Source organism: Protopterus annectens, chromosome 9.part0, assembly GCF_019279795.1.
Source record: "Protopterus annectens isolate FY-2018-M chromosome 9.part0, PAN1.0, whole genome shotgun sequence".
Classification (NCBI taxonomy): domain Eukaryota; kingdom Metazoa; phylum Chordata; order Ceratodontiformes; family Protopteridae; genus Protopterus; species Protopterus annectens.
Genome location: NC_056743.1, coordinates 1,814,205,374 through 1,814,229,775, shown reverse-complemented (window position 1 = coordinate 1,814,229,775; position 24,402 = coordinate 1,814,205,374). Strand labels below are relative to the sequence as shown.

At 37.7% G+C, this 24,402-nt stretch overlaps 1 protein-coding gene across 1 annotated transcript in view; it reads left to right on the top strand.

Annotated features, from left to right (window-relative positions):
* RDH8 (retinol dehydrogenase 8) overlaps window positions 1-3,655 on the top strand; it is a 322,412-nt gene extending 318,757 nt beyond the window's left edge. The window contains exon 6 of the mRNA XM_044082506.1: window positions 3,294-3,655. Within this exon, the coding sequence (XP_043938441.1) occupies window positions 3,294-3,521 (228 nt within the window). The 3' untranslated portion in view covers window positions 3,522-3,655. The remainder of the gene's footprint in view (window positions 1-3,293) is intronic.
* Window positions 3,656-24,402: the final 20,747 nt, after the last annotated feature.

Below are 24,402 nucleotides of genomic sequence, written 5' to 3'. Positions count from 1 at the left end.
TCTTCCTGCCAATCCATACTGAAATTACTCCTCCTTAAAAACAGAATGACTTCCAGCTCATATGAACTTATCAGATCTATTAAAACACAAAAGGAGGTCATTTATTTTAATTACTGGATTGATCAAAATTCCTCAATCTCATCTAGTCAAATCTCCAAATCCATCCAAATATCCTCTCAATTCATTCCATTCAAAAACTTGCATATATTCAACTCATGTTATTAAATGATGCCTAACTCCATGCATCTTAAATAAAATATATCCCAATACCTCCCCCTTTTGCCCATTTTGTCCTAATCAAAAAGCTCACCTTGTTCACATTTTTTGTAGCTGTAAATGTGCCTATAAACTTTGGTGCTCCCTAAGGGTCCACCTGGAAATAATGGGCCATGAAAAATCCACCCTGTCCTGGAAATTTACCCTACTCTACATTCCTCCTCCTGGGCTAACCACACAATTCCATATCCTAGATTCTCTCTTTATGCTAAATATTATATTACACTCAATTGGAAGGACAGGTCATTGCTTTCATGAGAGGGCTTTAAACACTTAGCTATTAACCACTTATTAGCTCACAAGTGTCGTATCTACAGCATGAGTCTACATCCGCATTTTATGGAATATTGGAAGATGATGCCTGAATATCTCTCATCCTGATGTAACCTGTGTTTACTGTTGAAAGTGCAAAGTGTACAAATGTAAATAGTTGTTTGATACTATTGTTCATTATTATATATAGTTTTGTTGGTCCAATTGTCAAAATTGAATAAAAAGATTAAAAAAAATAAATAAAATGCATAGTAACACAAGACCTTTTATTCTAACAACTTTCCAAGTTTATAATAGCAATATTTAAGATTTGTCCCTATTTTCTGAGGCTTTGACCACCCCATTATTTTGGTCTTTGTCCATATTGTTTGTGCTAAAAGTTGTGAGCTATGCTACTGGATCCAGTCATTGCAAACAAGCCTGAAACATGCCTTCACTTGAATGTACCATGTCATGACATTAGTGGTGAATGACCACTCCATACCTACTGACCATTTATGAGACCTCACTCTTTCCAGTCTTAGCACCATTGATATATACCAAGCCATAAACTAGGAAGACTCAAATCAATAGTCTCTTACATAGACAAGTCCCAATTTCTGCACAGCAATAATACAGAAGATGGTTCCACTGAACTGCATAATACACTCATCAATACTGAATATGGAATAAAGCAGAATCAAGGTCCAGAAAACACCCGATTCTCAAAGAAACTTCACTACTTAATTTGGACAAAGAGCTCTGCACAGATGGAACACTTCTCAGAGTGATATCTACATGGGATGATGGGACTAGGCACATTCTTAATCAGCACTTATGTATAAGGACATGCCACATCAAACAAACATGTAAAATACAACTATACCGAAAAAAGAACTATTTAAGTCAAGTAAGCAATTTTGAAATGGTATCAAGACAGCGAGTTACAGAAAATGTCACCCTCTCAATTGGACATTATAAACATATTCTGTAAACCAGCTTTAAGAGAAAACTAAGTTGGAGTGTGTTTTTGCTTGCCACAGAGCCACGTTATGACACATGGCATTCGACCTGTACAAAATTTGAGAACACTGAACAAAATCATTAAAATACTTCAAAAGGAGATTGAATATAATGGTGAATAGCCAAACACAGAGTGGATGTAAGTATTTAAAAAGTTTGCAAGTGAAATTTTACCTCAAAAACCAAAAGAAAGCAGTAGGGAACATCATTTCATATAAGATCATGCATCATGTGAAAGGCATCGGTACATTCTACAAAGGTGGTACATTATGGGACAAGACAGCTGACCAAGCTGCTTATGAAAGTTTCAAAAGTCCATTTTTTTTTCTACAATCAGAGATATCGGATATCAGATTTATGGTGGTAAGATTACATGCTATACAGTTTAGAGTTAAAAATCATTCTGTTTCAGATTTCTCCTTCCACTATATCAGTCACCAACATATTGTCAGCTGCACATTTTTGCAAGTGTAGCGTGCATACTTATCTCAATGACTCACTTCTACTCCTGGCTGAATATAATTTAAAATGCTCCAGTAACAACTCTTTTACATACCTTTTTAAACTAGCAGTTGAAAGGTTTTTGAAGAAAACTAAAATAAGGAGCAGTGCTTTAAAATTTAAGTAGAATGCAAGTTTATACACAACATAAATTGTTTCTCTCTTGAGAGAGGCAGCAATGACTGTGTTATTCATTATAAAGCACTTTCAATGTTGTCTAGTGTCCTACTTTATCATGACACCCAACTACTACCTCTTAAATAACTGAGGTAAGGTCAAGACAGTGCAAACTAGGACAATGAAACAAGACAAATAGAAAAACACAGCCACATTTACAAAGAGCAAAGTAATCGCATTCTTATGAGCAGCAGCATGGATAACTCTGTCACTTGTGCAAGAGATGAATTTATACCAATTGATAACACCTTTTTGTCAACTATAAATTGCCTTTAAAAATATAGCTAAGCATAACACTAGGGTTCTAGCAGGAAACTGAAGGAGCAATAACCATTAATATTGTTAACTTTCCAGTAAAGTAAAACATTAAATTGTTGATCATATCTCCAGAGAATCAAAAATTAAACAAGTGTTATTATGAGATTTTAAGAGAACCAGACAAACAAAAGTAAAATTAATCCAGTTAATATGTTCCACCATGCAAAGTACTGCATACTATCAGTTATTTGTTATTAACATATGCATACCAGAGTTTCTGTCTCTCTCACACACACACAAATACATAGACACACAAACTAGTAATGTATCTTCATTTAACGTTTTACAAGACTGCCCTTCAAAAACACTGCTGCAGGTGTACTAACAGCATATATCACTCACAGACTGGAGCAACAGTTCATTCCATGATAGGATATGTTTGAAGAAGGGCATTCACAGTGTTTTTTTTTTTAATTCACTACAGCACCAATATTAAATGCAGCTTTCAAAAGTGGGGTAAAAACTCCACAATATGTTCTGGACTGGTGGTCCTGAGTCCAGCTAGTGGTTGTGTTACAAAACATGCCGCTAGAATTCAGTTGCAGGCATGCTGTGCAACCCTATGGAAATCCTTTGATGTCCATCTACTCTTTCTTTTTTTTAGCCTTTTTATATATCAATAAACGGGACAAGGAAAACTAGTTTCAAAAGAAACCGGATTGTATATGGATGATGTTTTCACTTCATTTCACAATGTTACATAAACTAATTTTATTTATTTGTTTCTCTCCCTCTCTCTCTCTCAGGCAGTTGTAAAAGTGCTAAATATGTCACAGCCAGTATTCCGGCACCTAACCAACCCTCTCTACACACCATTGATAGCTCTGAAGTATGCTGACAACACCGGGGAACTTTCTGTTAGAACATTCTACAACCTGCTCTTCAACTATGGCAGTCTCTTCCACATCAGCCTCAGTCTGCTGAGATGCATGACTTGTAACTGTTTCCGAAGAAGGACAGTTTCACCAAGCTAAGCAAAACACAAAACATGAACCTAGAAGTCTGCACCAAAGTCAAACAATGCTGAAGTTGTACACAACTTTAATAAAATGTTTCTAATACAAAAGCTCTTTTCAGAACCATCTACATATCCTTAGCAGTGTATTAAATACCATCACTATCAGCTGGGTTGTTTTATATATTCCGCTGAAGATATATTTGGTGTTTCATTTTTTTCAATTTTGAATGAATGACTTACTAAGAACATGTTGGTTTACAGTTCATATCATATTTGTTAATCTATAACTGCAAGTAGGCGTTGCATTTTAAATTCATTCATTATTTATACTAGAAATTATGCTGACAGAGTTTATGGTTAATTAAAAGAAAACTCAATAATGGCAAAAGAACAAAAGGGTAACAAAAGAAAGTCACATGTTTGTTAAAGTCATAATGGAGAGTTGCAAAAAGGGGAAGAATCTAAGTATGGCATGGACAGATTACAAAAAGCTGAAATAAGTACAAACTTGCAGTGTTATAAGATAGTACTGCATTTTATTTTTCTGTTATTTATTTGTTTAATTGAATATTGTGTTAAAGACAGTACTGCATTTTATTTTTCTGTGTATTTATTTGCTTCACTGAATACTGTGATCTCTCTGTCTCTCTGCATTGAGTGGGGCTTATTATTCTCACTTCATTGATATTCAGTGTTGAACTCTTAGCCTAGAGGATTTATCTGTGCTTATAAGTCTTAGTTACTTATCTCTGAATTTATTTCTGCTGAATAGCTGAATATTTGAGCTGTTTGTTTAGCTGTTATATACCTACATCAACTTTATTACAAGCTGAGATAAGTACAAACTTGCAGTGTTATAAGATAGTACTGCATTTTATTTTTCTGTTATTTGTTTCATTAAATATTGTGTTAAAGATAGTACTGCATGTTATTTTTCTGTGTATTTATTTGCTTCACAGAATTTTGTGACCTCTCTGTCTCTCTGCAGTTAGTTTTCTGCCTTCCCTCCCTCCCTGTTCTTGTTGGGGTATTAATCTTGGTGGCTTTGGAAATGCCCACCCCTGCTGTAAATTTGTGTTTGAACACTCCTCCTGGGTCCATCTCATTTGCTCACTCAACCGAGTACAGTGAGATCATATTTTGATTTCAGACACTCCTACCAGTCCCAATTAAATCACAAACTGAAAACACTTGAAGTAAAAAAACACAACTGGTGACCCAAAAGAAGCAAAACAGCATTTATTCATCTAACGTCTCAGCTGATGCCTTCACAGGAAAATACTGAACAAACTTCACACTCCATATTTATAATACATTCATTAAATCAATTATCCAATAATCCTATTATTACATACAAAATTATTTAAAGTAAGACTCTCCAGTTAAAATCTACATTCATTCCTTGTGGTACCAAAGTATCAAATTTTAAAATATAAACTGCTTCTTTATACAGTAAAACATTTTTAATATTTTTATACAAATAATTATCTATAACTTTCTCTAATATTGTACCTAATAACCCTTTAGACTGACTCTGATGTTCATAATAAAAATGTTCTGCTACTGAACTATACATTTTAGCATTTTCAATGTCTCTAATATGTTCAAGTAATCTAACTTTAAAAGGCCTTTTCATTTCCCCAATATAAAACTTATTACAGGGGCACTTAAGTGCATATATAATGCTCTCCGTATCACATCTAAAATTTGCTTTGCTATCAAATGTTCTACCATTTATATTATCAAACCCTGTAACTATATACTTACATGCTTTACATTTACCACAGATTTCAGTACCAGCTGCTATTGGTGTATCATAAAATTTAAGTTCTGGTTTAACCAACCTACCTTTAACTAAGAAACTTTTAATATTTCTCCCTACTTTATAGGAGAATTTTAAATTATATGATAACCAATCTCTTGCATCCTTAGATTTTTTTTAAACGTTCCAATAATATTTCACCATAGCAATCACCTTATCACTGAAAACACTATATAGTGTGATTTGCTTATATTACTATCATAACTTATCATATATCTATCTCTTTTATATTCCTGTGCATTAATCTGATATGTTTTATAACAAGCTTTATCTATTATTTGCTGGCTATACCATCTAGAGTAGAACATATTATACATTCTTTGAATTTCCTGTTTTAATTCTTCTGTGTCATTACATAATCTCTGCAACCTGGTGAACTCTCCAATGGGAAGCGCTTCTATAGTGTGTGAGGAGGTGGCAACTAGTAGCCTTAAGGTACTTAACTTGATCTTCAAATTTTCTATGTATCTTAGTATGTAGATATCCCTTGGATACATCTACCTCTACATCCAAGAACAAAACTTTTTTTCCAATTTGTATACCTTCAAATTTTAGATTAAATCTATTGTTTTGTAACTCCGATATAAACTCATCAATTTTTGTTTCCCCTCCTTCACACAAGAAAATCAAGTCATCTATAAACCTACTACAATTTTTAACATATTGATGGAAAAATGAAGTTCTATAAATACATTATTATTCAAACAAGCCCATGCTTAAGTTGGCATATGAGGGGGCAAATGCTGCCCCCATTGCTGTACCCTGTTTTTGTCAAAACAATTCTCCTCTAAATTCAAAAAAGTTTTTGTAAGACAAAAATATAACATTTCCACTATATATTTATTTGCTGGGCCTGGCCCTAAGAAAATTCTCACTGCCTCTAGGCCAAATCCATGATAAATATTTGTATACAAACTCTTTACATCAAGAGTAATCCAATACATCTGGTCATTCCAGCCTATATTCTGTATTTTATACAAACAATCAGATACATCCTTCACATAAGCTGGTAGCAGTAATACCTTGGGTAACATCAATTCTTGTAAAAGACATCCTATATTATGCAAAAAATAATTAGTTCCAGAAACAATAGGGCACCCTGGTGGATTAACAACACTTTTATGAATTTTTGGTACACAATAAAAATATGCCATACTAGCATTATGATGACAGAACTTATTTTTAACATCTTCTTCAGTCAGGTACCCTAACCTAATACCCTTATATAGAAATTGTTCATACTCAGAAATAACCAGTTCATACATATCCCCTTGTGCCTTTTCATACACTGTCGCATCATTCAAGTGATTATAGCACATTTCTAGATATTGAGAAATATGTAACAGAACTAATTTGTTACCTTTATCTGCAGGTTTGAATATCAACTCTGCATTTCTTCCCAATGCTTCCAGTGCCAACCACTCATTTTTGGTCAAGTTATAATTTATATACATACTTTTTTAAAATTAACAAATTCTTGTTCGATAGAATAATTTAGCATATTTTGAAACTGTATAATTTCCACACAATTAAACAGAGATATGAATTTACTTGTTGTTTCTATACTACTTGTATCAAATAAACAATATGCACGGATAGCCTCATCAGATACACAGGAAAAGAAACTATCTTCACTAGTAACAGAGACTTTTTCATCTACATCATCATACAAAAAAGAACATTTTCATTAGCATCAGAAATCTGTGGTACAACCTCCAAATTATGTCTAAACATATGCTTCAATTGTAACTTCCTGATAAACTTAAACACATCACATTTTAAATCATGAAGCCTCGGTAATACTGTAGGAATAAATTTTAGGCCGCATTCTAATACAGCCTGTTCATACATATTTAAATTGTAGCCAGATAAATTTACCACATAAGAGTCCACTTTACCACCTACCCCTTTTGTCCTTATGTTGCCATTGCTGGTATTGTTGTTGGGGATGTTGCTGATACTGTTGATTATACTGTCCTTCTCACTGCCGTTTCTTACCCTGATAGAACATTTTATTCCCCCCTTGGTTCCGAAAAGATTGTTGATGTTGTTCAATGTTTTGCGCTGGTGGTAAGGGCGGATATTCACCATTATATACACAGTTATCATCCGTGCCCGATGAAACTGTTTCAAAATATGGCCTAGAACTGAATGAACACCGTTCATCCACCCTCTTCCCTTCCTTAAAAGTCACATGATGTTTAGCATTCTTCCTATTGGCCTTTGAAATAAAGGCCAAACCATTGTCATAATCTCTAGTATCTCTAATTAGTTTATTCCTTTTTCTGTTCATGATATCTTGTTCATAGCCCTTCAATTTACTATTAATATCTTTCAGGATATTATCCAGAAATTCTGGACCTGTTTTGGACATGATGTTACTGCACGAAACATTGATATCCTTTTGTAAATTAGTTTGTTTCAACCTGTCACGTTCGACAAGTATAACAACCCATTCGGTTGTACATTTATGGGCTGCCTGAATCCAGCATTTATGGAAGACAGAATCTACATCATCTTCCAAATTAAAAGGTGTTGCTGGATCTTTGTATACTCTCAAACCATGGGGAGTTATTTCTAGTTCAAGATACTTAGTCAAACTTTGCACATTTAAGAACACAGATGCCTCTTTATAAAATAATTGCTTAAGAGACTCACACAGTACCTTTATTTCTGTGCTCATTGCTGCATGTTGTTTCCATTCAATGGAAGAGAAAGGATTAGAAACCTGCAATTCTGATCAGTTTCCCACTTATTCCAAGCTTGTAGATTCGAAGTGCAGGTCTGAAAATTACAAGCGGATTCAAAAACAGCCTCAGTAGAAGACAAATTCACCATTCCCTCATTAGGTTGGGATAAATACTTATCCATAGGTCTCTGCTGCGAATCCATAGTACCTCAAAACACCCTAGGCAAGTTTATATTCTGGTCACTAGCCATAGCACCAATACCAATTAAACCACAAACTGAAAACATTTGAAGTAAAAAAAACACAAGCTGGTGACCCAAAAGAAGCAAAACAGCGTTTATTCCTCTGATGTCTCAGCTGATGCCTTCACAGGAGAATACTGAACAAACTTCACACTCCATATTTATAATACATTCATTAAATCAATTATCCAATAATCCTATTATTACATACAAAATTATTTAAAGTAAGACTCTCCAGTTAAAATCTACATTCTACATCTAGCAGAACATTTTTATTATGAACATCAGAGTCAGTCTAAAGGGTTATTAGGTACAATATTAGAGAAAGCTGTAGATAATTATTTGTATAAAAATATTAAAAATGGTTTTACTGTATAAAGAAGCAGTTTATATTTTAAAATTTGATACTTTGGTACCACAAGGAATGAATGTAGATTTTAACTGGAGAGTCTTACTTTAAATAATTGTGTATGTAATAGGATTATTGGATAATTGATTTAATGAATGTATTATAAATATGGAGTGTGAAGTTTGTTCAGTATTCTCCTGTGAAGGCGTCAGCTGAGACGTCAGAGGAATAAACGCTGTTTTGCTTCTTTTGGGTCACCAGTTTGTGGTTTTTTACTCCTACCAGCCCCATCTGTTCAGCTCTATCCCAGTCTAGTGTCATTAGTTCATTCTACCTAATACAGAGAGAACATTTGAGTAGGCCAACCTACTTAGGCCCTTAACCTTGAATTATCTTCTGTTTCTCCTTTCTTCCTTTCCACTTTACTTTGTGTTCTGACTGAGTGTGCTTCTCAGCTGATAAGTACATTTTTTGGCACTTTTTAACTGTTCAGAGATGAAGTAAATAATAATTGAATTCAGTTCAGAATACAGTTTGAATAAATTGCTTTAATATTGCTACACACTCAAGCGTGCTAGCTTGTACTGCACTTGAATTGTTTTTAGTGCTGTTTTAGCTGCTTTTCTGTATAAAAAAAATTCTAAGCTTGTTTCCTGCCTTTCCTGTAATTAATCTAGACCAGTTACAGATTTGCTGTATCCAGGACTGTTGGTAAGCTTCTGAGCCCCCCATCGCCTTTCTGTGTTGCAGGGAAGCCTTCTACCTTATCAGTGGGAGTGGTAAGCACTAGGTAGCCTATCTACCACAACAGTGGTTTCTGTCCCAGAAGCTGTAGTTTATTGGCCGTTTGGGTAGTTTTTCCATCTCTTTCAACTTTCTGGTCTAAAAGCCCATGTTTGCGCTTGTTTCCCACCTTTCCTGTAGATGGTCTAGTCCAGATACCGTTTTGCTGTATCCAAGACTGTCTGTAAGCTTCTGAGCCCCCCAAGCCTTTCTGTGTTGAAGTAAGCCTTCTGGTTTATCAGTGGGAGTGGTAAGCACTAGGTAGCCTATCTACCACAAGAGGAGTCGTATCTGGCCCAGAAATTGTAGTTTATGTTTGAACACTTTTTTTCCATCTCCTTCAACTTTCTGGTTTAAAAAGCTTGCATTTGTGCTTGTATCCCACCTTTCCTATAACTAGTCTAGTCCATATACAGATTTGCTGTATCCAAGACTGTTTGCAAGCTTCTGAGCCCCCCAAGCCTTTCTGTGTTGAGGTAAGCCTTCTAGCTTATCAGTGGGAGTGGCAAGCACTAGGTAGCCTATCTACCACAAGTGGAGTGGTTTCTGGCCCAGAAATTGTAGTTTATAGGCTATATGAGCACTTTTTCCATATCCTTCAACTTTCTGGTTTGAAATCCCGCATTTATGCTCGTTTCCCACCTTTCCTATAACTAGTCTAGTCCAGATACAGATTTACTGTATTCAAGACTGTTTGTAAGCTTCCGAGCCCCTCAAGCCTCCCTGTGTCAGAGGGAAGCCTTCTAGCTTATCAGTGGGAGTGATAAGTACTAGGTAGCCTATCTACTACAAGAGGAGCGGTTTCTGGCCCAAAAATTGTAGTTTGTTGGCCGTTTGGGCAGTTTTTTCCATCTCCATCAACTTTCTGGTCTAAAAGCCCATGTTTATGCTTTTCCCGCCTTTCCTGTAACTAGTGTAGTCCAGATACAGATTTGGTGTATCCAGCACTGTATATAAGCTTCTGTGCCTCCCAAGCCTTTCTGTGTTGATGGAAGCCTTCTGGTTTATCAGTGGGAGTGGTAAGCACTAGGTAGCCTATCTACCACAAGAGGAGTCGTATCTGGCCCAGAAATTGTAGTTTATGTTTGAACACTTTTTTTCCATCTCCTTCAACTTTCTGGTTTAAAAAGCTTGCATTTGTGCTTGTATCCCACCTTTCCTATAACTAGTCTAGTCCAGATACAGATTTGCTGTATCCAAGACTGTTTGTAAGCTTCTGAGCCCCCCAAGCCTTTCTGTGTTGAGGTAAGCCTTCTAGCTTATCAGTGGGAGTGGCAAGCACTAGGTAGCCTATCTACCACAAGAGGAGCAGTTTCTGGCCCAGAAATTGTAGTTTATTGGTCGTTTGGGCAGTTTTTTCCATCTCCTTCAACTTTCTGGTCTAAAAGCCCACATTAGCGCTTTTCCTGCCATTCCTGTAACTAGTCTAGTCCAGATACAGATTTGCTGTATACAGGAATGTATGTAAGCATCTGAGCCCCCCAAGCCTTTCTGTGTTGGAGGGAAGCCTTCTAGCTTATCAGTGGGAGTGGTAAGAACTAAGTAGCCTATCTACCACAAGAGGAGTGGTTTCTGGCCCAGAATTTGTAGTTTATTGGCCATTTGGGCAGTTTTTATATCTCTTTCAACTTTCTGGTTTAAAGGCCCGAGTTGCACTTGTTTCCCACCTTTCCTGTAACTAGTCTAGTCCAGACAGAGATTTGCTGTATCCAGGACTGTTTGTAAGCTCCTGAGAGGTGCCAAAGTCTGATCTTCAATTTTTCCCTTAGATCTGCTAGTTCTCTCCTCTCCTGCACTTTTACTAGATTATTAGTCTAGCACTTTACCATACCAGACTTCTTGTAGCAATTATTGTAGCACAAAAAAGTGCTACCAGCATTAAACATTCTACAAGGAAACAGCTCCAGTACATATTATTATGGCCCACCCCTCCAGGCATGTCTAAAGGTCTGTTCCCTGTGCTTTCTCCTGTTAACCTGGTGAACTTGGGCATCTTGAGGCAATGTAGCAACTGCCTCATGTACAACAACCCTCTCCTCTTACCTCCCAACACTCAGACTTGCAAGAGATGCACTTCTATATCCAAACTGGAAGCCACGCACTCTCCAGCCAAGACCAGAATAGCTGGTCAAGAGGAGAAGGTCAACACTTGCACCACACCACATGGAACACACAGACCTCCAGAACACACACCAGCACTGCCTACACATAAAAACACAAACCACACACACACCTTCATGGAGGATCTCAATAAAAATCTATCCAAACAGCACAGACCTCCAAGACAGAAACACACTTGCCCACCACAACACAACACTAATCATGAGACACATAACTCTCCTAAACAGTGTGACATTCAACCAAAGCCCCTAAGGCAAAACAGCATGCCTAGCACACTAGTCATATGTGACTCGATAGTGAGACACACTGATGTCCCACTCACTAGATTGAATAAGGAGAAAGTAATAGTCAGCTGCCTGTCAGGTGCCAGGATCCACCATATAACGCATGCATTCAGGCCCCTCAACAACAGGTACATGTCATTGTACATGTGGGTGTGAATGACCGGAGATGCACTTCCCTGGACTACATGAAAAGAGACATGGAGGAGCTCTCAGATTATGTAGCCCAGGTGGGTACTACTCTAGCCCTGAGCAGCATCCTACCATCACCCAGAATTATACCACAGTACAAGCAGAAAATGATTGATTTCAACAACTGGCTAAGTTTCTTGTGTCGTTCTAAGGGAATCCAGTATCTGTCTGCCTGGGATGACATGATTGACAGACCTTGATGCTTTGCCAGAGATGGTCTGCATTTGTCACCCCTGGGCTTCCAGATACTGGCCAAGGCTCTTACCACCCCTACAGTGCCTTTTTTAGGCAGTGTTCCAAAGACCAAATTACCACCATAACAGCTACAAAGAAATGCAAACTGAGGGTCATGCTGCTCAACGCTAGAAGTCTAAATCTGAAAATGCACTCAATCAAAGCACTCCTTAAAATGGAGAACATTGACAGAACTCAGACCGAAGTTCCAAAGGTGGTGGTGTTTCCATATTCATAAAGGATGCACACACCTCCAGACTGGTAGCCCAACATAACGCATCAGAGACACTTCAGGTGCAGCTAACATTGGGTAAGACACCGATTCAGGTTGTAGCCTGTTATAGGTCTCCAACCACGTCCCAAGACACTCACTCCATGTTCTTAAGCACCCTGGAGAACACTAGAGTCCAACCTAACATACTCATACTGGGCAACTTCAACTACCCCTCCATTAACTGGGTAAACTACTCATGTACCAATACACTTGCCCAGCATTTCCTGGAATTCATTAATTCCAATGCCCTGGACCAGCTCGTGCTTACCCCCACTAGAGTTAGCAACATCCTTGACCTGGTCATTACTAACATAGGTGACTATTGCTCTACACCAATAGTCAACTCCTCCCTGGTTCGATCCGACCACAAACTAATCACCTTGGAAATCCACATCCCTCCCACCCCCACCCACCCCACAAAGGTAAGCAGCATGAAAAACTTCTCCAAAGCTAACTTTGGGCTCCTAAGAACAGAGGTGGCTAACTTCACGGCACCCATGCAAATGGAGAATAGTTGCATGACCGCCAAATCATACACCAATGCACTGTACGAACATGTACACAAATGCATGGATCTCACCATACCCAACAGAACCAAGATGATCTCCTCCAAAAAAAGGAAGCCAATTTGGTGATCCCCTGTCAAACAAATTCTACAACAGAAGGAGGAAATTGAAGCTGAATAAGGTGAAGTCCCACAAATGGAAAAACTCCCTTATCAGCCTCAGCAAAAAGTTGAGATCCCTCATCAAATCCTCTAAAGCTAGCTATGAAAACAGAATTGCAGCAGATAGTAAAGACAACCACAATGCCTTCTATAGTTATGTAAAGAACCTCCACATCAATACCCAGATTTGCTCTGAGCTACTGCACAATGGTACCTCCTATACCAAGCCAAGGCCGACAGATTCAGTGCCAACTTTTCCCTTTCCCCCCAAAGGACCAATCACATTACCAGTAGATTGCCAGGCACCCAGTATTACTGCTGCACAGGTTAAAACAGCACTGTCCAAGGCCAAGAATACAGCCTCTATGGGACTTGACAATATCCCTGGCTGTGTTCTACATGAACTACAGAGTGAACTGGCACCTCACCTGTGTGCCTTTGTTCAATCACAGCCTCACATCAGGCTTTGTCCCTGCCGAATGGCATACTGCTATAATCAGGTGAAAGAATGAACAAAACCACGGAAACCTTGCACAAACACGCCAGAAATGTAATAGTAACAACCAGTTAAACTGTTAAATCCAAAATAGTCGCCTTAACGTTGCTTTATTCAAAAACGTTTTCGCCTTGCTGAATAGCTTGGCTTCATCAGAGGGAAGTAGAACCAATTTTCAAAATACAACTTTTAAATAGAAAAGGAAGTGATGTCATTACAATGTATCTTTTCTTAAAAGCATATCATCAAAAAGTAATAATTCAACAATAAAAATGCTTGAAATACAAATCCATTCAAGTAGTAAAATTATTAATAACTCCTAATAAGGAAAGTTTATTTAAAATGCAAAATGTATAGTTTAAAATTGCAAAAAAAAGGGGGTTTTGCTATTAATGTATTCAAAACTATAAGCTATTTAGCAAGGCGAAAACGTTTTTGAATAAAGCAACGTTAAGGCGACTATTTTGGATTTAACAGTTTAACTGGTTGTTACTATTACATTTCTGGCGTGTTTGTGCAAGGTTTCCGTGGTTTTGTTCATTCTTTCACCAGTTTGTGCGTTTTTTGCTGCATCATACTGCTATAATCATCCCTCTCCACAAAGGAAGAGCGACTAGAGACCTTGGGAACTCTTGCCCCATTAGCCTGACAAGTCTGACATGCAAAGCTATGGAACGCTTCATCATGGATCTAATAAATAAGGATATAGGGAATCTCCAAACTCTGGATCCCACACAGTTTGGTTTTGTGAAGGGTAGATCATGCCTGCTCAACTTGGTCGACTTCTTTAAGTCAGTCACCAGAGCTGTGGATGAAGGCAAGGTGGTTCATTTCATACAGCCTACATTGATCTGGCCAAGGCCTTTGATACTATTCCCCACTCAGGACTCATGGAAAAACTCACTAAGCTAGGCATCAACCCCTATATCACTAGGTGGTTTGCAAACTGGCTCACAGATAGAACCCACAGTGTGAAAGTAGCTGACTCCAAGTCAGACTGCCGACCAGTCACGAGTGGAGTCCCACAGGGATCAGTCCTGGGTCCTCTCCTGTTTGGTATCTACTTCTCAGAAGTCCAGTCCAACACAAAGGGACTCTGGCTGACAAAGTTCACAGACAATTGCAAGTTGGGTGCCATTATTAACTCCCTAAGTGATGTTGACGTCCTACAGAAAGGCCTCACTGAGACCAACGACTGGTGTCAGAACCATGGCCTTAAGCTCAATGCCAAAATATGTGTCATGTATCCCCTTTGGGAAAACCCAGTTCCCATGAACTACCACATCGATGGTAGTCCACTGAACACAGAAGGTGTGATAAGAGATCTGAGAACACAGGTTGACAGCAACCTCTCTTTTGACCACCACACTGCCACTGTGGTCAGAAAGTCCTTCTATGTGGCACATCTCATTACTAAGGGTTTTGCATCCAGGAAGAAAGAGGTCATTGTCTTCCTCTACTCTTCCCTCATTAGGCCAATCATCGAGTACAATGCTCCATTTGGCATGTACCTCACTAGACACCTGCAACAACTGGAGAGACCGCAAAAGTACCTCACAAAGAGGATCCTATGCCTTAAACGCTTGTCATATATGGACAGACTCAAAAAACTCCAACTATTCTCTGTCTCATATTGCCTACTTAGAGGTGATCTCTGCTTCACTTATAAAGCCACATCTGACCCAGCTCTGTTAGAAATGCTACATCTAAAGAAATCCCAGTCCCTCCACACCACATGCGCGAGAGACCTCAACGTCATTACCACAATCAACAGAACGTGCTGGAGGAGCAGGTTCATAACCCAGAGACTGCCCATGTTATGGAATAGACTTCCCATACATGTCAAACAGAGCACCTCACTGGCCCTCTTCAAGAGAAATCTTGATGAGTGGATGGGAAATAGAAAATTCACCCCGGGGATCACTCCAGTGGCTCTACTCGACAGAGGCGGGGACAGGCTCATAACCCAGAGACTGCCCATGCTATGGAATAGACTTCTCATACATGTCAAACAGAGCACCTCACTGGCCCTCTTCAAGAGAAATCTTGATGAGTGGATGGGAAATAGAAAATTCACCCCGGGGATCACTCCAGAGGCTCGAATCGACGGAGGCACGGGAAACTAAGGTTGGGTGGCACAATCCCTAGGTAATCCTATAGGCTAGGCTTGTAAAGGCTCCAGGGCCATTAGCCTAGTACATACCTATGAACCTATGAACCTTCTGAAAGTGTCCCACATTCGTGGATAAAAGAGTGCTTACAGATTTATAAGATACACCATACCTTGATCAATTACATTACAGTGATCATGAAAAAGTGGCAAATTATCTTGCAGCTAAGCCGTGATAAAGGACACATTACTATCCCAGGGATAAAAATTCAAAGGGGGATATTCCAGGATTATTCTGTCACCACTGCTCTTTTGTCTTGCCCTTAATGCATTAAGCTGTCTACTTAACAGATCAGGTCATAGTTACAATTTTGCTCCTAGACAACAACAAAGTGTAAAGACTTCTCATCTTCTTTTTGTGGATGATTTAAAACTGTATAGTTCATCAGACCAGGAGCTGAAAGCACAACTAGAAGTGGTCAAAACTTTCTCAGATGATATAAGAATGTCATTTGGTCTTGATAAATGTGGAAAAGTTACTTCTAAAACAGGAAAGCTGCAGAACCAAGAAAATATCAGTCTGGGCAGGAATGTGATATAAAGGAACCTGAGCAGGAGGGAGTGTATACATATTTGGGAACTGATGGAGGACAAACAACAAAACATGAACAAATATTAGAAAAACTTAGTAAGGAATATTTTAGTATACTAAAATTAATACTGAAAACAGCTATGACATCTGCAATCGTAGATCTGCACATGCATCTGCTGTCCTGACCAGATCCAAACATAGTGAAAGTGTTAAAACATGAAGAAAACAAATCTAAGATGATTTCCCTGCTTAGTTTAGCAGAAGCATATTGGTGTCAAGTGGGAAAGAAAACCACACCAGACATAGACAAAAATCAGGCAACAACTGAATGTGCCAAGAAACAAAAGAATACAAGGAGAAGGAACAGATGAGAAGACAAGAAATGTGGGTGGAAAAGGCATAAATATAGTTACAAGTATAGAAAACTACTGGAACAACCTCATGTCAATCAGAATCGACACAGGAATGGTAAAGGAGAGGTAAATTTAAACAGAAACATGAAATGTTAATATTAGCATCCCAAGATAGTGGACTACATACATGTTGGTTTACAAAGTCCATTGAACATGTGAGAGAAACAGACAGATGCAGGTTCTGTAAAACAGAGCTGGAAACAGTCGCACATCTTTTTGCTGAGCGTGATGACACTAATGGCAGAAGGCCTGCATACTAAAATGCATAATAACATGGCAAGACTGCTGCACAGGGGATTGTGCAAACATTATAATACTGAAGTAACTGAGAAGTATTGGAAACATGAGCTACAAAGCATTATAGAGAATGATGAAGTTTATATGACATGAGATCAATCATTGTAGAAATAGGAGGCAACAGTCAAAAATAACGCAGATACTGGAAGATAAACTCTTTATATAAAACACACAGCAAAGCTTTCAGGTAAAAAACCCTTCTTCAGTGCATACATTTCAACAGTTAAAAACAGAATATTTATATGGTGTGGGTCAGCATCACATGACTTGCAGCCAGATAGTCATATGACATGTATCTAATAAAACATACTATTTTCACTTTAATTTAGTTTGTTGTAAAAACTTTAAAACAGGTTTTAATGTTATCACATCATTAATTCCTGGTGGTTTGTCTGCCTGTAATCTAAGTATCCAGTCATATTCTTTCAACTCCAATTTATTATTTATATCACCCCCTCTTAATGTTGTCTCAACTACCTGTATAACACGAAATGTAAACCTGTGGTTAACTCCATATTTCTCTATGTGTTTATATAGGGAGTTAGTTCTCACAGCCCTACTGATCTCTGACTTGTGTTCAATTATTCTACTTTTTAGTTTTCTTATAGTTTTACCTATATAGAACGATGAACACTCTGAGCATGTAGCCATATATACTACTGAGGTGGTGTTACAAGTAGCTTTAACATGAAACTTGTAAACTTTCCTAGTGACAAGGTGTTTAAATAAATAACTATCAGTTCCATGAATGTCTGTACAACATGTGCAATTATAACATTTGTATGTTCCTGGTTTTGTGATATTACTGACTTTCAACATATGGAAATCTTTGTAACATAATTGGTGCTTTAGTGTTCTCATGTTTCTAAAGGAAAAGTATGGTTTATCATCCAATATTTTCCTTACTTCCATACATGCCATAAGTATAAGCCAATTTTTTTCTATGACCTTTTGTACTAAATGTGTGTTGGAGTTATAGGAAGTCACAAATCTCACTTTATTATCAGATTCCCTCTCTCTACTCATTACTATGCCCTCACTATATATGGGTTTAAGTATAGTATTTCTTAAGGCTATGGTTCTATTCTTACATTCCGATATTAATCTACTATTATAGCCACTTGAAAGTAATTCCTGTACTGTGGATTCAAGTTGTATATTAAACATAACCTCATTAGTATTTAATTTACTGACTCTGTCCAGTTGTGATCCTACTATACTCTTAAATACATGAGGAGCATGCATACTATCTGAATTCAAGTATCGTCCTGAATGTACTTCTTTTTGATGTATACTGGTTTCAAAGGAATCTATAGTTTTACTCAGCAATAAATCTAGGAACACTATCTTCTCCCTAGAAGCTTCCATTTTAAGTTTCAAGAAATTAGTGCTTTCATTCAAATACACCAAGAATGCTTTTAACTCAGACTCAGTTCCATTCCACAATAAAAAACAATCATCTACAAATCTCTGATAAAATGCTATATTATTTACAAAATTATTGTCTTTGTTTAATATAAATTTCTGCTCCGAAATATATAATACCAGGTTAGCGTAGGCATTTGCTATGGAAGTGCCCATGGCTACACCTGATATTTGTAAGTATATTTGTTGGTCAAATAAAAATATATTATTTGTTAACACTAAATCTAATAATGCACAAATAGTTTCTACTTTACGTGCTGTATAGGATGTTTGTTGTGTTAAAAATTCTCTTATACAGTTAATACCATATTCATTGGGTATTACTGTAAAAAGAGAAGCAACATCTAATGTTACCAATATGATTTCATCATGAGATTTTATTTCTGTTCTTGTTAGTTGTTGCCACTGCTTTAGCTTGATCAAAAAATCAGTAGTATCCTTTAACACAGTACTGCAAGCTTTCAAGTAAGGATATAATTGTTGTTGTAAGTAAATGGATATGGGTTCCGTTATCCACCCTCCACCCGAGACTATAGGTCTCATGGGTGGATCCGTGGTGGATTTATGTATTTTTGGAACTCCATATAATCTTGGTATAAGGGGACATGGTACTGTAAGAAAGTTAAAAAGATCTATGTCTATGTCCTCTTGTAATTGTAATTCATAAATAACCATATTAATTGTACTAATACATTTTTTGATATCACTATGGCTAATCACTTTAAAAGCTGTAACATCATTCAGCAGTGTTTCCACATCATATCAGATCAATCATTACCAACAGTTCAAAAAATAGATGCAAGAAAACCAGATATGAAAAAAAAGGCAAAAAGTAGCATTGATCACTGAAATTGCTACAGCCAGTGACTACAGTGTCTTAAGTACAGCGATACACCAAATCATAAAATACCAGGATTTGCAAGCAGAAATTAGGTCAACGTGGAATAAAGATACCCAGACAGTTCCAATAGTAATAGGAGCAATATTGGTCTCATAAAAAAGAATTTACAGTCTTATTTAGATATGCTACAAATACATGTAACTCCATATGAACTGCAGAAGAAGTCATTTCTGAGCACAGTGTGGGTGCTGCAAAGAGCTCTTTTGGCTAACATCAAAGACTGAGACCCAGATTCAATAACACTTACACTAAGTGTACTTTAAGTGTACACAAAGCACACACGATCTGTATTAGAACATCCCTACAACATTTTTGTGTTTTCTAGTCACTTTGAAAGATTATGCTAACTGTACATGTAGTCTTCACTTTGTGGTAACATGTATGAATTCCCTCAGTATTTAAAGTTGCAAGAAAATCAGTTGGAAAACTAAAATTAGAAGGAAGAAGGTGCGAGTTATACTTGAGTTGCTATTCACTCAGAATGGTGTACACTTAGTGTAGATGTCAATGAATCCCAGGGTAAAATAATACTAATTTCATGAACTTTAATCATACTTTGACATAGGAATGGGGTTCATTCCTTCATGGTTGTAGAAACCCAAAAGACTTGGAGAAATTAAACCAAATCACAGCATTAATAGCCCCTGTCGCTATACTGATTATCCACAGGCTTAGGAAGCTTGACAGTATAATACCATGTTTAGATAAAACCTGAGGAAGTGCAAGTAATAAGTGGTTACGAAAAGAATCCACAGAGCTCAGAAGTAAATCTGAACACAAACTAAGGATAATGGAAAGCTGATGTGTCACTAAGAAGCAATTAGAGCCAAAAGAACTCGTGGCTAATGGTATGTTCACTGTTGTAAAGAAACATCTTCCACTGGTACTACCCATTGTTTATAACTAAAGTGGTCTAAAAAATGCCATGTCCAAATATAAAGATCTCTTCAGTACTACATGCAAAACAGAGTTTCTGGCAGATTATTATATGAATATATAGCTTTAAGTTTAATGAACTTGCTAAACTGATTTGCACCATTAGGAAGATACAGATTCCTGTTTGGTATTTCTCCCACAACACAGGCATTCCAAGGAGCTCTTATTGCAAGTAATTAACGGCTTGGAATATATAGTATACATAATTGATGACCTTTTTTGTGTTGAGTCAGACATAAGAAGAGCATTACCAGAGACTGATATAGTTCCTGAATAGAGTCAGACAGCATAACCACAAGTTAAATAAAAGCAAAGATAAAATCAAAGAGAAAATTAGAGACACATGGGTCATAACGACTTGAGCAAAATTAGAAGGCTGGACACCAGAAAAGCCAAGCAGGGGAAAGGTAGGAGTGAATGGCAAATGCCAAATTGCCTACACTGGGTGAGAAAGTGTTTCACCGCATGCAAATGGAGGCTTGCAAAAGAAACATCCATAAACAGAGACATTTATTTTGTATACCAAGCCAGTGATGGTATCCTCATTAACATGAGGAGGGGAGTCTTCACAAGCAGGAGGAAGAAACACTAGATTCTTCCGTTCTCATGGATGTAGAAATGATTACTCTGGAATTGACTATTACCATATGGAAAACAAATGGGATGATAGATCTTGGAAGCCATAAAGTCAGCAGATAACAATGGGGATAAAAGGTATATAAAAAGAAATACAGGGGTCAAATTCTAATGTCAGAGACCATCATTTTAACTGCCTCAGATTTGTAGACACCTCTAATTCTGGCTAAAATTGTACTTTATACCTCACAAAATTTGACATTTTTAAGAGATTTAAATTAACAGTAGCAGTATTTGAAAAGTATCCCTAATTTAAGGCCTTTTCCCTAATTTTGCACGATTCCTAATTCTGGAGGTAAAAGGTTGACAGCAATGGTGAAAGGGCCTGAAACCAAATGCAGAAAAAGTCCAAAAAAATTATACAATTGCCAGGCAAGAAGACAAACAGGCATTAAAGAGGTTTTTAGCAACAGTGCAGTATATTGCAATTTTTACGAAGTGTGTCTGATATAAATATGCTTCTAAAAAGCAATGAGCATAAACCATTATGAAGTGCTCGAGAAACTAGTTTAACGATGCCACAGAGTTAAAATAAGATGTCATAAATAAATCCATTGCGTTGCAAGTGGGCGGCAGTCAAAAAGTCACAGAAGCTGTTATCATAAAAGAAAATAAATCAGTTGCCTCAAGGCCAACAGCATATACAGATACATCAAAGAGATAGAAAAGACCTTGCTTGCAGTACTGTATGGATGTGAGAAATTCCATGAATATGTCTATGGTAAAGAATTCCACATAACTAGAAGACCTTTCACAGCTTTTTCAGAAAGTCATTCCCTAAAGCACATTTAAGATAGAAAACTGAAAAAGTCCCTTAACAACCTCACAAACGCACAACACAGACAGCACCCATAATAAAAGGGTCTATATTAGAACATCGAAGTTTCAAAACTTCGAATGTTCTAATATCGACCCCTATTCAGCGAAAGCTGAAAATATTGAAGCAACAGAAAACCAATTTTTTTCCTAGGGAAAGAATTCAGTTGTCCATTTCTGTTGCTTGGGTATTTTCAGCGCTGTGGTGGAAAGTTACGGGTCAGGTTCAGGTAAGTGCGCGATTGAGTGCGGGTTAGGTTAGTTATGGTTAGGGTGTGGGTTAGGTATGTGTGCGATTGTGTGGATATGAGGGTTAGGGCGGGTCAGGTGAGTTAGGGTTAGGGAGCGGGTTAGGTATGTGTGTGACTGTGTGGACGTGAGGGTTAGGGTGGGTTAGGTGAGTTAGGGTTAGGGCGCGGGTCAGGTAAGTGTGCGATTGTGTGGACATGAGGGTTAGGGCGGGGTAGGTGAGCTAGGGATAGGGCGCCGGTGAGGTGAGTGTGCGATAGTGACGGACCTTAGGGTTAGGGTTTGGGTTAAGGTAAGTGGATAGTTAGTGGTGTGTGTATAGTTTAGTGTAGGGTTAGGTGTAAGATTTTAGGTGTATGTGTGTGGATTGCTGTTTGTTTGGTGTGGTTGTGTGTATGTGTTTTGGAACAGCGAATCTTTTCCCTAGGATGTTCGATGTTTTCAGCTTTCTCTGAATAGGGGTCGATATTAGAACATTCGAAGTTTTGAAACTTCGATATTCTAATATAGACCCTAATAAAACATACATCTAACAGTCACACGGATTCATTTCAAAAGTCCATAAGGCAGACCATCATACGTTCCAAAATCCTAGTCATAGGTGACTTCATAGTGACAGCACCCGATGCATCACTCCCCAGGTTCCCATGGACAGGGTCATGGTCATTTACCTATCAAGTGCAAGGATTCATCACATCACACGTACTCAAGCTGTAACATCACAAGTGCATTTATGGCATGTCATTCTGCAAGTCAGTGTAAATGACTTGAGACCTACCTTCCTGGACTGTATGAAGACAGACATGAAGGAGATTTCAGAATATGTGTCTGAGGCATGTATGAACCTAGGCTTGAGCAGCATTCTACCATCAAAAAGAATGATGCCGCAAGACAAACAAAAAATTACTGATATCAACAACTGCTTTAACTTCTGGTATCATTCTAAGGAGACACATTATGTATTAGATTGAGAGGAGATGGTAAACAATCCTGTTTTGCCAGTGTTGACCTGCACCTATTCCCCAAGGCTTTTTGTATATTGGCTAAATTCTTGTTCATTCCATAGTGTCATTTTTAGGCAACATTAGTCTTCTAAAGCTTCCTACATGAGAAAACAGAATCTGGATAGCATAAAGGTATTGCTTCTGAATGCTAGGAGCTTTTACAAAAGCTCCACTACCTAAAAGCACTCCTTACCCTGGAAAACACTGATACATGCAATGTCATAATGACCTGGTTTAAGACCAGTGTGACATCACTAGATCAATGTAGAGTTTCAATACCTATAAACTGTCAGATACACTGCATTAGATGAAAGTACTAAAGACATTTATGTTTCCATATTCTTAAAAAAATTCACCTTCAGTCTCATTAAGAGAGGATAATGGCCTGTACCTCCTTCACTTCCAACTTATTATATCACAGCTAACTAGAGAATCCTCCCCCCATGCCCCCCTCAGCCCACATCTCCTACCTAACCAGTGTGGAGTCCCTATGCATTTAGCCAAACACCATTCTCATAGGAAACTTCAACTACCCCTCCATTAAATGGGAGACTTACACATTCTCAAACATGTATACCCAGAAATGTCTGGACTTCACCAATGTAAACTCTCTAGACCAGTTAGGGCATACCCTAATCAGGGGCGATAAAATCCTGGACTTGGTCTTTGCCAATATGTTGCAGCTTTGCTCCCCACAAATTGTAATTTACCTCCTGGTCAAATTGGACCACAAATTACTCATCACCTTAAGACTGAAGCCAAAATCATCTTTCAGTGTGTCAGTATTCAGAGTATACCAAAGAGAAAGAAATATGGAGTCCTAAGCGAAAGACCAGTACAGGTAGAGTTTTGAGTAGAATCCAGAACAGAAGCTGCCATTAAAAAAGGAATAATTAGTACAGCATATAAAATATGGCATAATAACTATAAAAATCAGAGGAGGTTAGAAGGATTGGGACGAGAGACTGGAAAAGCAATTCACAAAGAAAAAAATGAAAGGCTATATGTATGTCTCCCAAATTCTCATTACTAATCTAGAAGATTAAGGATTTTTGCTTGGAAATGTTTACATAGATATTTTTATACCCCAAGTCGATTTTTCCTCAGGAAGGCAGAAATGTTGGAGATGTGACAGAGAAGAAAGAGGTAATTGAGAACATGTTTTCCGGGAGTACGGTGAGTTGGCAGACTTTAAGGATTCCCTGTGGGATGCACTGTTGGCGATGCTGGGTGGGCAGATTGGTGTGACCGGGTAGATGACTTTTCTTTGCTATGATACAGAATTGGAATTGCCAACACATGGTAAGACCTTGCTGTTTCTGATTACGGTGGTGGCCAAAAAAAGCAATTAAAAGAAAATGGAAATGA